The following is a 13,189-nucleotide window of genomic DNA, read 5'->3' as shown; positions in this document are numbered from 1 at the left end:
GGGATTTAAACTGCACCCTTTCTTTGAACTTTGAACTTCAGGGCGGAGTGGTGGCTCTGAGGCTAAGGATCTGCGCTGGTATCCAGAAGGTTGCCAGTTCGAATCCCCGTCACTGCCAAAAGAGATCCTACTCTGCTGGGCCCTTGAGCAAGACCCTTAACCTGTAATTGCTCCAGGGGCGCTGTACAATGGCTGACCTTGCGCTCTGACCCCAAGGGGTATGCGAAAACTAACAAATTCCTAATACAAGAAATTGTATAAGGCGAAATAAAGAACAAAAAAAAAAAAAAAAAACTTAATCTTTAATTGTGATCTGTTACCCATGTGAAGTGGTAGTAGTGTGTCTTATACACACAGACCAAGGATACATTAAAATCTTTTTATTTTTAATATTGGGACTTTTAAGGTGTGATAATTTTGTTTGACAAGAAGGTAACTCTTTAACTTGAAAATTTTCTAATGCAGCCAGAAGGAACCAATACAAATGATTATTTTTATCTTTATGATTCTAGAGAGGAGAGGAATGAAGGTCAGTAGGAACAAGACAGAATACATGTGTGTAAGTGAGAGGGAGGTCAGTGGAATGGTGAGGATGCAGGGAGTAGAGCTGGCGAAGGTGGATGAGTTTAAATACTTGGGATCAACAGTACAGAGTAATGAGGATTGTGGAAGAGAGGTGAAAAAGAGAGTGCAGGCAGGGTGGAATGGGTGGAGAAGAGTGTCAGGAGTGATTTGTGATAGACGGGTATCAGCAAGAGTGAAAGGGAAGGTCTACAGGACGGTAGTGAGACCAGCTATGTTATATGGGTTGGAGACGGTGGCACTGACCAGAACACAGGAGACAGAGCTGGAGGTGGCAGAGTAAAAGATGTTAAGATTTGCACTGGGTGTGCCAAGGATGGACAGGAATAGAAATGAGGACATTAGAGCTCAAGTTGGACGGTTGGGAGACAAAGTCAGAGAAGTGAGATTATGTTGGTTTGAACATGTGCAGAGGAGAAATGCTAGGTATATTGGGAAAAGGAAGCTAAGAATAGAGCTGCCAGGGAAGAGGAAAAGAGGAAGGCTCAAGAGAAGGTTTATGGATGTGGTGAGAGAGGACATGCAGGTGATGGGTGTAACAGAGCAGGATGCAGAGGACAGAAAGATATGGAAGAAGGTGATCCGCTGTGGCAACCCCTAACGGGAGCAGCCGAAAGAACAAGAAGCAGGTGATTAATTACACATGAACGTACTGTTTAGGCAAATTGAAAGGTGGTGCAATAAATCTGCACTAATTTTGACCAGTGCAGTGCATGACTTGGAGAGAATTATCACATGTATTTATTTATACTTGCCAAAAAAATTAAATGAATTCATTTGAATGACATTAATTAATTTGTTTAGAAGAAGATAGACCTCGGAGTACAATTTCATTTAACAAGGAATTCTACTAAAGACAGAAATTAGCTTGGATTCCGATAGGGCAGTAAATGCTGCAAACTGATCTCCTTGATCTACTCTTGTACATTTGTGTGCGCAGATTAAAGTCTTAGTAATTGTTTTTCTTCTTCCTTGTTCCCCCTCAGGCTAAGGTGACAGAAGAGTCTTCACAGTATGAGTTTGAAAACTACATGAGACAACAGCTCCTCCTGGCTGAGGAAAAAAACACTATTCATGAAGCCAAAAACTTTATTCATAAAAGGCAGTTTGGCAACATTCCACCTGTCCGGCGACTAGGACACGATGCTCAGCCTGTGAGCCCTTTGGACGCTGCCATTCTTGCCCAAAGATACTTGCGAAAGTAAGCCAACAGGTCTCAAAAGGCAGCACAAAAATGTAACGTTCAAACATCCATCATAACTTAATGAACTTACAGAGCAATACAGTGTTCTGCAATAGAGAGTAATGTAGCAGCTAACCCTCCAGAAGGGGAAAACCGTGATTTGATCATCCTTTTTCATTAAAAGAAAAGAAAAAAAATAATAATTTTTTTGTGGTGACAAAAAACAAATTATTTAGATTAACTCTTCAATTGTGACATTAAATCTACCTCTCTTCACCATAACCAACGACACAGTCCCTCATTAAAGGAATGATGAAATCATACCAGACGACGTCATGTTTGGCAGAAGCATTATTGTTGGTGCATATTGCAGTATGGAGAAGAGTCCATGTTTTCTCCGTATGGTCTTGATAAGCTTACTTTTTTTAATCAACGTAGCAGTTTTTCTTCATTTTGGCAAATGTTTAAGACGTGTTTTCCAAAAAAAAAAGAAAAAACCTCCTATTCAAGCTGTCGATTGTGGGAACTTTGAAATATCTTGATTTTTTTGTTTTGTTTTCCCCCATTGAAAAGATATGCCATAAGTTGTTTTGTGATGGTTTTATATTGATTTGCTAAATTACCAAATTACATATCTTGTTTAGAAAATTGCTTTTTGAGATGTTTTTGCCAAGATGTTTAAGTTTAATACCTTTGAGTTTAAGTGGGCATACAATATTTCTGCTTAATATGAATTTCCTTTTTTAAGTTTACTTTATGTATAATTTTGGTGCAAATCTAATATATTCAATGTGGAAATTAAAGGTTTCCTGTAAAGACTTAATCCTAACCTAGGCTAGATTTTATTTTTCTTCCATTTTTTTCCCCCCCATTTTAAATTTACAAAGCTCATTGCCCTATAAGGTGGACTTCAAAAAGCAAAGAGCAGTTCTGTTCAGCTCCTCAAGGAGAGGAACTGGCAAAGTTCACACGAATGTCCAGTGATGCGTATGTCCCGGGTTGGTGCCAGTCTGTGCTTCTGTGGTGTTTGACGCCAGGCACTTACTAAAGTGAGTGACTCGTTTGGGGCAAACCGCCCACTTTGCATTCAGCATGGCATGGTTGGAAACTTTTGTTCTTTAGTCAAGTATAGCTTTAAATTCACTTGTTTTTGGGGGGTCTCCCTCATTTCTGTTTCTCCAAGGGACACGTTCAAAGGAAAAACAAACATTGTACTGAAAGGGTCAGCTGTTAACACTATTTTTAAAGTGAATGCCTTTCTTGCCACAGTCCAGTATGTGAAAAAGCTAAGCATGTACCTATTCAATTTCATCCTTCCCTTGATCGTTTTTTAATTTTTGTTTTGATACTAAGAAATACATTTTATTAACAGGTCTTTAAGCGTTCATTTTTTGACTGCACGTATTCTGCAGACACTCTTATGAAAACTCATACCTCAACCCTTTTAGTAACAAAAGGCATTTTCATACAGTCTGTGTTTTAAAATTTTTATAAATTTATTAATTGTTTTCTAAACTTTTTGGTTTTCAAGGATGAATAGCACATCACCATTTGCCATGTAACTGGCTTGATGTCGATCTCAGTTGACTGACTTGTATGCTAGCTATATGAATATGTAATTTCCACGCGCCTTGTCAGAGTATAATAATATTGCCACATTTTGACAAGACTTTCGTGAAGTGATGTTTAGCACGGCCACCAAGCTTATCCTTAACTGAATTACCTGAAGATGTACCCCCTGGGGCTGTCCCGATAAGACAGACACTTGAATAAGTGCCGAAGGTCTTACTTGAAGACGATGTTTGCATTCTTGTGGTGAACATCTTGGTTGCCCTCATGTTAACAAAGCCAAATACGTGTGCCGTGGTGTCACATATCACTTCATGGAAGCGGGTCATACTGTGGCAGCGGGTTCTCTTGCATATAGTAAATTCATTGTATTGCGTATATTTGCTTTGAAGTTTGTTATTTAGCCTGTATGACATTTGTTTGTTGTCACAAATGTTTTAAAAAGATGTGTAAAAGCAATCTCTAGAGCCATAACTGAAGACGTAACTGAAACCTGTTAAATGATTATTGATCAAGAAAAAGTAATTCTGTGAACTATAAATGCTGTTACCTACCTTCTGCTTACTTGTTTTTAAATTTAATTTTATTGTCTGTGAACTTTTTCTTTTTTAAGTGTTTTTAGTTCTGTTTTCAGGTCCTGTGTGGTTATTGTCTTTATAGAATGACCAAGTCTTGTACGTTGACCCTCGCACCAATGTAAAACTTCAGACTGCACATATTTAGCGTTGTGCAGCCATAAACTTAATTTTGAACAAACACTTCACACCATTCATAGCTTGTGAAAAGTAAAGTAAAAATCGCAGATCTATTAGCATTATCATCGCATCATGAGTATGAAGTAGCTTTATTTTCAAATGTTAAATCATTAAAGTGTACAAACAACACCCAAAAATGATGCGGTGCAGGATTGGGTTAGGGTGACGCTGGCACCCTCTGTAATTTAGACGCCATCTAGCAGTGAAGAATTTTTCAACTCCATTGTGACTGAAAAGAAAGTCCAAATGTCTTGGTAAGCTTTGTTGCCCTTTTCTGTTTTTTTTTTTTGTATGTTTATTTTTATTTTAAAGAGCGAAAGAATGTTAGAGAAGCACAGTCATTGGTGTATTAAAGTACAGAAGCTTCATAACATGTGGATGCTGTGGTCCTGGTTTTACTTCCTAGTCTTCATGACCTACAGTATGTAACACTGTGTATTTGTATTTTTAATATGTGTGTGTCTTCTGAGAGGGAAAATCCTGTGTTGTGGTTCAAACCTACGGGTGAAGGTAGGATGTCATTTTAGTACTTTCAAAAGCATGAAATTGGACTGAATAAAATGTCTGAATATGCCAGGGTCGTAGCATGTGAATGACTCCCGGAATGCACTACGTGGTGTAACCAAAAAGGTGATGAAACATATTGTCAATATTTAAAAGTTCTTTTTATTGATCTTATTAAGAAAACAGATGTATGCTATTCCTAAGGCTAACATTTATTTTGACTGGAATTGCAATACTGGTGCAGGACAAAGAGGGGGAGAAAAAACAAAAAAAGTATTGTTTATTAGAGCTGCTTGGGTGTGTCTTTTGAGAGATGTACTGTTAGAAAGAAACATTATGAAAAGACAAACACAAATAATTTGTATGAAAGACATATTTTTGTACTACATCAATCCTTTCCATGCATGTCAGCAATAAAGAATTTAATATAGTGTAAATGTATTTGTTTCTTTTGTTTTGTTTGGGATTTGTGTACAGGTAACATGATTCTGTGAGGGAGTCGTTACCATGTCTTGCTTAGAAATTGAATCCAGTAAGCATAAATGCAGGTACAGACAGATCCGAGACAGCCTGCTTGCTGAAGCAGTGTTTCAGTTTGACCACACGGGGGCGCTGCTCATTAGCGCTAGTTTTATGTTCACTGTCCTTGACACAAAGCTCATCTTAGTCTACTGAACTCACAGGGAGACTTCAAATCTCAAGGTACTATTAGGATCAAATGTATTACATTTTGAAATGTAAATTATTGTGAACATTAATGTGATTGAGTTGTCTGCTTTTCTTTGTCTAGATTCAGTGTGGCTCTTGTCCATCATGAAAATGTAACTAGTTTCAGTGAATATCAGAAGCCTGCCTACCCACATTAACTGTAAGCTCTCTAATTGACGCAAAGCATGTCTGACCTTTTTATTTATTTATTTTTCCACATATTTAATAAGATATAACGTAACATCCTCAAACTCAGAGTCTCATGTGCTGTAGCCAGCCCATCCAGGACACAGAGCAGGAAACAACCGTGGGCAGGGTGCCAGTCCATCACAGTGCCCACTTCCATACACACAAACGCACACTGGCACAGGGGGCCGATCACAAGTCACCAGTCATCCTAACACACAACTTGGGAGATGCGTAAGATCCTGGTGGGAAAAGGCACAGGATTTCAACCCACTGCACTGATCTGTGGGACAAGCAGCTGTGCCACCCCAATATTACAACTAAGGGAAACAATACTACAGAATAATTCTGTTTATGTACACTCACTGTGCCTTCAAAAAGTATTCAGACCCCTTCACTTTTTACACAGTGTCATGTTGTGGCCTAATGCTACAATTGTATACATTAAATTTCACTTCGCCAAACGACATTCATTAAAACAGAATGACAAAGTGAGAACAGGATTTGTAAATGTTTTTTGTTTGCAAATTCATTAAGAATGAAACACAAAAATATTTCTGCAGGTTGTTCAAGATCAAGATACCTTTATTGTCACTGTACAATATGATGAAATCTCATTTGGGATGATAATATAAAATATAAAAAGTATAAGTAAGTAAAGGTATATAAGAGTAGACATTAAACTACAAAAAGCACAAATGTAAAAGTAAATTGTGAGAAACATGATTACTGTTGTTATTACATCATAATAATTGTAAGAGCCAATCTTAGAAAGTTAATGCTTAAAGTTAAATTCATAAAGTGTTTGACTCCTATAGAAGAATAGGTATTAGAATACGGTATACAGGTGCTGGTCATAAAATTAGAATATCATGACAAAGTTGATTTATTTCAGTAATTCCATTCAAAAAGTGAAACTTGTATATTAGATTCATTCATTACGCACAGACTGATGTTTAATCAAATATTTATTTCTTTTAATGTTGATGATTATAACTGACAACTAATGAAAGTCCCAAATTCAGTATCTCGGAAAATTAGAATATCGTGAAAAGGTTCAATATTGAAGACACCTGGTGCCACACTCTAATCAGCTAATTAACTCAAAAACACCTGCAAAAGCCTTTAAATGGTGTCTCAGTCTAGTTCTGTAGGCTACACAATCATGGGGAAGACTGCTGACTTGACAGTTGTCCAAAAGACAACCATTGACACCTTGCACAAGGAGGGCAAGACACAAAAGGTCATTGCTAAAGAGGCTGGCTGTTCACAGAGCTCTGTGTCCAAACACATTAATAAAGAGGCGAAGGGAAGGACAAGATGTGGTAGAAAAAAGTGTACAAGCAATAGGGATAACCGCACCCTGGAGAGGATTGTGAAACAAAACCCATTCAAAAATGTGGCGGAGATTCACAAAGAGTGGACTGCAGCTGGAGTCAGTGCTTCAAGAACCACCACGCACAGACGTATGCAAGACATGGGTTTCAGCTGTCGCATTCCTTGTGTCAAGCCACTCTTGAACAAGAGACGGCGTCAGAAGCGTCTCGCCTGGGCTAAAGACAAAAAGGACTAGACTGCTGCTGAGTGGTCCAAAGTTATGTTCTCTGATGAAAGTAAATTTTGCATTTCCTTTGGAAATCAAGGTCCCAGAGTCCGGAGGAAGAGAGGAGAGGCACAGAATCCATGTTGCTTGAGGTCCAGTGTAACGTTTCCACAGTCGGTGATGGTTCGGGGTGCCATGTCATCTGCTGGTTGGTGTTGGTCCATTGTGTTTTCTGAAGTCCAAGGTCAACGCAGCCGTCTACCAGGAAGTTTTAGAGCACTTCATGATTCCTGCTGCTGACGAACTTTATGGAGATGCAGATTTCATTTTCCAATAGAAAATCTATGGGGTATTGTGAAGAGGAAGATGCAATACGCCAGACCCAACAATTCAGAAGAGCTGAAGGCCACTATCAGAGCAACATGGGCTCTCATAACACCTGAGCAGTGCCACAGACTGATCAACTCCATGCCACGCCGCATTGCTACAGTAATCCAGGCCAAAGGAGCCCCAACTAAATATTGAGTGCTGTACATGCTCATACTTTTCATGTTCATACCTTTCAGTTGGCCAACATTTCTAAAAATCCTTTTTTTGTATTGGTCTTAATTGATATTCTAATTTTCCGAAATACTGAATTTGGGACTTTCATTAGTTGTCAGTTATAATCATCAACATTAAAAGAAATAAACATTTGAAATACATCAGTCTGTGTGTAATGAATGAATCTAATATACAAGTTTCACTTTTTGAATGGAATTACTGAAATAAATCAACTTTGTCATGATATTGTAATTTTATGACCAGCACCTGTACAGTAGTCTTTTACCCCCTGTAAGTTAATATAAGATAGAACTTTCCTGCTATAATCAGTAATCCAGAGTGCTAATTGACTCATTTTTAGTTGTTGTTTAGAATAAGTCCCAGTGCTTTACAGTATAAAAATGGGATAAACATACAGGTCTCTGACCGTTTAGAAATGGTTCAGCTGTAAGCAAACTTAAAGATTCATAAGCTTTGAACAGAATTTTTCTTTAACAAGTACCTCTTCTTTTCTTGCAATACCAATCTTTTCTCTATTTTTGTGTGAACTGTTTTATTTTGAATTTTTACTAAAGTTTTTAAAATGAAGTTACTTTGTCAGTGGAATCATTTCAACTCGTTAAGCTTTTTGCCAGACTCCCATGAAGCATACTGAGGCTGCATAACTTTGGTAATTTTGGGTAAGGGCAGCTACAATAATAATAATACATAAGAGTATACTTACTTTACCCTGTGTATATTGTATGTATACTGTAAGGTGCCAGTACGCAGTGCAGATAGTTACACTGAATAAATAAGTAGGTAAATATACAGTATAATCAAAAATAATAAGAGAAGTCACAATGAGGATTACAGTCTGTTTTGAGCCCACCTGTGGTCCATTCAGTTCCCTGGAGTTGATTAGGAAAGGTACCCACTGGTCTACAGAAGGTCCCACAGTCTTGAGGTCAAATGAATTGCCTGCAGAGCCACAGGACAGCATTGTCTCAAGTCACAGACCTAGAAGAGGCTACTAAAATCACTCTCAAAATGTCAGAGGTGCCTTAAGTGAGACGTACTATATGTCCTTTTGTTGCTATTGTACACTTAAGTATGACATCTGCGAGTCCTCCATATTTACAAGGCATTTTACCAGCCAGTGTATTACAAGCTCTTAAAATACCACACTGCACAAAGATGATAACCACTTTATTAAAGCTTTGCAAGTTTAGTTAAGACCTGGTTATATTGTAGCGGAACTTCAAGGGACACTCTATTGCTGTGTACCAACAAAACATCGAGGTTACCATTATCAGTTGGTAGTGCCCGAGACATATGTGCCCAAGATCCTACAATATTACCATGACAGCCCAATCGGTGGTCACCTTGGATGCACAAAGACACTTCAGAATCCTGGAGGTGGCATGGTGGCCAACGATACGCAAAGATGTCTGGTCCTATGTCCAGACTTGTACAGCCTGTCAGCAATACAAAGTCGCACCTGGTCTCCCCTCTGGATAGCTTCATCCAGTAACCATTACTACCCCAGGGGAGAACCTAGGCGTGGACCTAATGGGACCATTTCCTGCCAGTAAGGACCGGAAGACCTACCTGATGGTGGTTGTGGACTATTTTACTCGATGGATCGAGCTATTCCCCATGGCTATTGCCACAGCCAGGAAGATATGCTCCACCCTGATGGATGAGATATTTTACCCAATGGGGGTGCTGAAGAACATCATCACAGACCGGGGTCCACAGTTTTCCAGCTCAGTAGCTGAAGAGTGTCGGAGTGAGTTGGGGGTGGTTCACCTGAAGATGACAACATACCACCCCCAATCTAATTGCACTGAGCAGGTGCACTGGACCCTGAAGACAATGATTGCATCCTTCTTCGGAGACCACCATCAGGATTGGACTGAGTGGCTACCTGAGCTCCGGTTCGCATTTAGCACGTTGGGGCAGGAGGTTACAGATGAGACCCCTGCATTGTTAGCTTTAGGCGGACAACTTAATTTGCATACCAGGAGAAGGTGGGAGCAGAGGATGCCATCATCTATGTGCTACACCGATCCCTCTCCCACTTGGACAGAGGCAGTGGTGATGTAAGAATTATGTTTCTGGACTTCTCTAGTGCCTCAACACCATCCAACCTCTGCTCCTTAGGGGACAAGCTGACAGAGATAGGAGTAGATTCATACCTGGTGGCATGGATCGTGGACTATCTTACAAACAGACCTCAGTATCTGCATCTTGGGAACTGCAGGTCTGACATTGTGGTCAGCATCACAGGAGCGCCGCAGGGGACTGTACTTTCTCCGGTCTTGTTCAGCCTATATACATCGGACTTCCAATACAACTCGGAGTCCTGCCACATGCAAAAGTTCACTGACGACACTGCTATCGTGGGCTGCATCAGGAGTGGGCAGGAGGAGGAGTATAGGGACCTAATCAAGGACTTTGTTAAATGGTGCGACTAAAGCCACCTACACCTGAACACCAGCAAAAACAAGGAGCTTGTGGTGGATTTTAGGAGGCCCAGACCCCTCCTGGACCCAGTGATCATCAGAGGTGACTGTGTGCAGAGGGTGCAGACCTATAAATACCTGGGAGTACAGCTGGATGATAAATTGGACTGGACTGTCAATACTGATGCTCTGTGTAAGAAGGGACAGAGCCGACTATACTTCCTGAGAAGGCTGGCGTCCTTTAACATCTGCAATAAGATGCTGCAGAAGTTCTATCAGACGGTTGCGGCGAGCGCCCTCTTCTACGCGGTGGTGTGCTGGGGAGGCAGCATTAAGAAGAGGAACGCCTCACGCCTGGACAAACTGGTGAGGATGGCAGGCTCTATTGTAGGCATGGAGCTGGACAGTTTGACATCCGTGGCAGAGTGACGGGCACTCAGCAGGCTCCTGTCAATTATGGAGAATCCACTGCATCCACTAAACAGTGTCATCTCCAGACAGAGGAGCAGCTTCAGCAACAGACTGCTGTCACTGCCCTACTCCACTGACAGACTGAGGTGATCGTTCCTCCCCCAAACTATGCGACTCTTCAATTCCACCTGGGGGGGGTAAACATTAACATTTTTCAAAGTTATTGTCTTTTTTTACCTGCATTTTTATTACTCTTTAAGTTAATATTGTTTTTGTATAAGTACGCTGCTGCTGGAGTATGTGAATTTCCCCTTGGGATTAATAAAGTATCTATCTATCTAATGGCCCTCTGGAATGAATACTCAATCACAAACCACTGAAACCAGACACATCGATTCAAGATCATCTACAAACATTACCACAAATTACTCAATGAGTGAAGGAGAGGATGGTGATGTCCCAGTCCAGACACTCAATTGTACAACCAGAGACATAAGCCTGTACAATTCTCGGTTGGGGAGGAAGTCTGGATGAGGACTCATCTCCTCTCCAAAGCCTCCAACAAATTTGCAGCAAAACTGGGTCCAAAATGGTTCAGCCCAGCTGAGATAATACAGGACAAAGGTCCTGTAACTTATTTGGTAAAGTGGGGATTGCCAGGGACCAAAAAGGTAGACATGTCAATATCTCTAACCTCAAGCCTTGGTTCGTCCATACACTACGGTCTGGGGGTGGGAATTGTAGCGAGTGGGAGTGTGAGTGAGAAAAATTGACCTCCCAGCAGTCCCTGCAATGGCTCTGATTTGTCGTCTGCTGAGGGTGCAGGGGCTGCTAGGGACAAGGAGGCCGGCGCAAGATTTAAAATGAGGCCAGTTCTACAGAAAAAAAGAGAATTCTTTTGTTGTTTCATGTCTTGAGTTGCTTGTCTGTATGCCTTCCCTTTCACTACCAGTGGGTTCTTGTTTTGTCCTGGATTGTCTCCTGTTTTGGTGTATGGACTGTCTGGTGTCTTCCTCCTTCATGAGGACTGTATGAGGATTTGTTGTCGACCTTTGAAGAAAGGAGCGCTCCTGGGGGGTATTTTTCGTACGTGGATTACTCATTTAGCCGGATGTAATTGTTGACGATTTGGTCTGATCCTGGATCTATCGGTTTTTCGAAACTCTTGCTGGATATGTTGTCATAGCAACACATCCAAATCCTCTAACCTGTTCGGAGCAGGTTTGTTCGATGTAAACAAGGATTAGTTCACACACTTAATCAGTGTCCGTACATGGAATTAATTCAGTCATGGCTTCACCGTTCATGAATGAGCGACCAATTGATATCGGTGCGCAAATTATAAGAAGAGAATTTCATATAGAGAGGGTTTTGCGCGATCGGCAAGATCCTTAATTGCTCCCGGAGGAAATTCTTTTCGAAAGATACTGCTTTAGCCGAGGGGGAATATTGTACCTCAAAAATTTATTACCACCTTATATTCGAAGTCAAACTAGGCGAAGTCGGGCTCTCACAACCACACAGACAGTATGCATTGCTTTGAGGTTTTTTGCAAGCGGCACTTTTTTATATACTGTATGCGAAGCGGAAAATCTATCTAAAAGTGCAGTTTGCCATGCAATTTGTAAAGTCTGTTTGGCTCTGAAATATTTCCTTCGGGTTTTCATAGTGTTTCCTGGACACCTGCGTGTGCAGACAATAAAAGAGGCGTTTCATGCCATTGCAGGTAGGTAATACAGAGGCAAAAACACCTACAGTACCAAGAAGAATCTCACAATCAGCCTAACATTCTCATTACCCAGGATTTCCAGATGTGATTGGGGCACTGGATTGTACGCAGATCTGAATAATCAGACACAGTGTCTTCATCAAATATTTGACCTTCGTCAATATCTCATTGGTCAGACACAGGTTCTAGGGATATGACATTCCCTGCAACCGACCCAACAAAAAAGAGGGCTATATGGACCATACCTATGGCACACATTGAGGACAAATATATGCAATGGCCATCCTTTACCTGAAATGAAGTGACCACTGCATCCTGCCACTGGTTCTGAGGAGGAGCTTCCCCCTGGAATGCCCTCAGAAACAGGGCGATGGGCATTTTGCTGGAGAGCCAACTCTTCTGCAGGGGTTAGGTCTGGACCACGTGGACCGCCACCTGTTTTTTGCTTGTCTGTCTTCTTATTAGCTTTAGAATTAATGTTTTTTATATTATATATGATTCTCTATGTCAACAATTCTTTAAATAGTTACTGTATATAGCAATATTTACCAAGTTGAAGTATATTCTTGTACTTCACTTTAACCTGTTCCCATGTTCGCATTGTGCTCACGTTTGATCTGGAATTATGACATATTAAATAATAATTAATCTGACACATAGGAAATGAAACGCTGCATTCAGTAAGTACAATGCACACTACTTAGCGTTTAATTTGTCGGCCACTTTTTGCCAGCCGTCTTTTCTGATTTTTGCTGGTTTTGCAGTGTTACCCCTTGTGCATATTAAATCTTGAAATTCTTCATGTCTTTCGAATAAAAGGTCCTGCTCCACTTGTGTGAAAAAAATGCGCCCGTTCTTTTGTCATTTTGTTACAGCCTATCAAAGACTTGCTGATCAGGTTTTCTAGACTCAATATATATGGGCTTTTCACTCAGCGTTGGCGTGCGCATTTATCTCGGATGATTAGATCCAGCTCGACTAATCTAATACACGGCTGCGTTTGAAAAAACAACTTATCCCGGATGAGTT

General features: G+C 40.5%; 1 protein-coding gene across 1 annotated transcript in view; it reads left to right on the top strand.

Annotated features, from left to right (window-relative positions):
- stk40 (serine/threonine kinase 40) overlaps positions 1 to 5,030 on the top strand; it is a 34,127-nt gene extending 29,097 nt beyond the window's left edge. Inside the window, exon 11 of the mRNA XM_028818792.2 lies at positions 1,569 to 5,030. Coding sequence (XP_028674625.1) covers positions 1,569 to 1,787 — 219 coding nt within the window. The 3' untranslated portion in view covers positions 1,788 to 5,030. The remainder of the gene's footprint in view (positions 1 to 1,568) is intronic.
- The last annotated feature ends 8,159 nt before the right edge of the window (positions 5,031 to 13,189 follow it).

The sequence above is a fragment of the Erpetoichthys calabaricus genome, chromosome 14, assembly GCF_900747795.2.
Source record: "Erpetoichthys calabaricus chromosome 14, fErpCal1.3, whole genome shotgun sequence".
In the NCBI taxonomy this organism is placed as follows: Eukaryota; Metazoa; Chordata; class Cladistia; order Polypteriformes; family Polypteridae; genus Erpetoichthys; species Erpetoichthys calabaricus.
The sequence above is the reverse complement of the archived record's forward strand: the minus strand, read 5'-3'. Positions and strand labels throughout refer to the sequence as shown.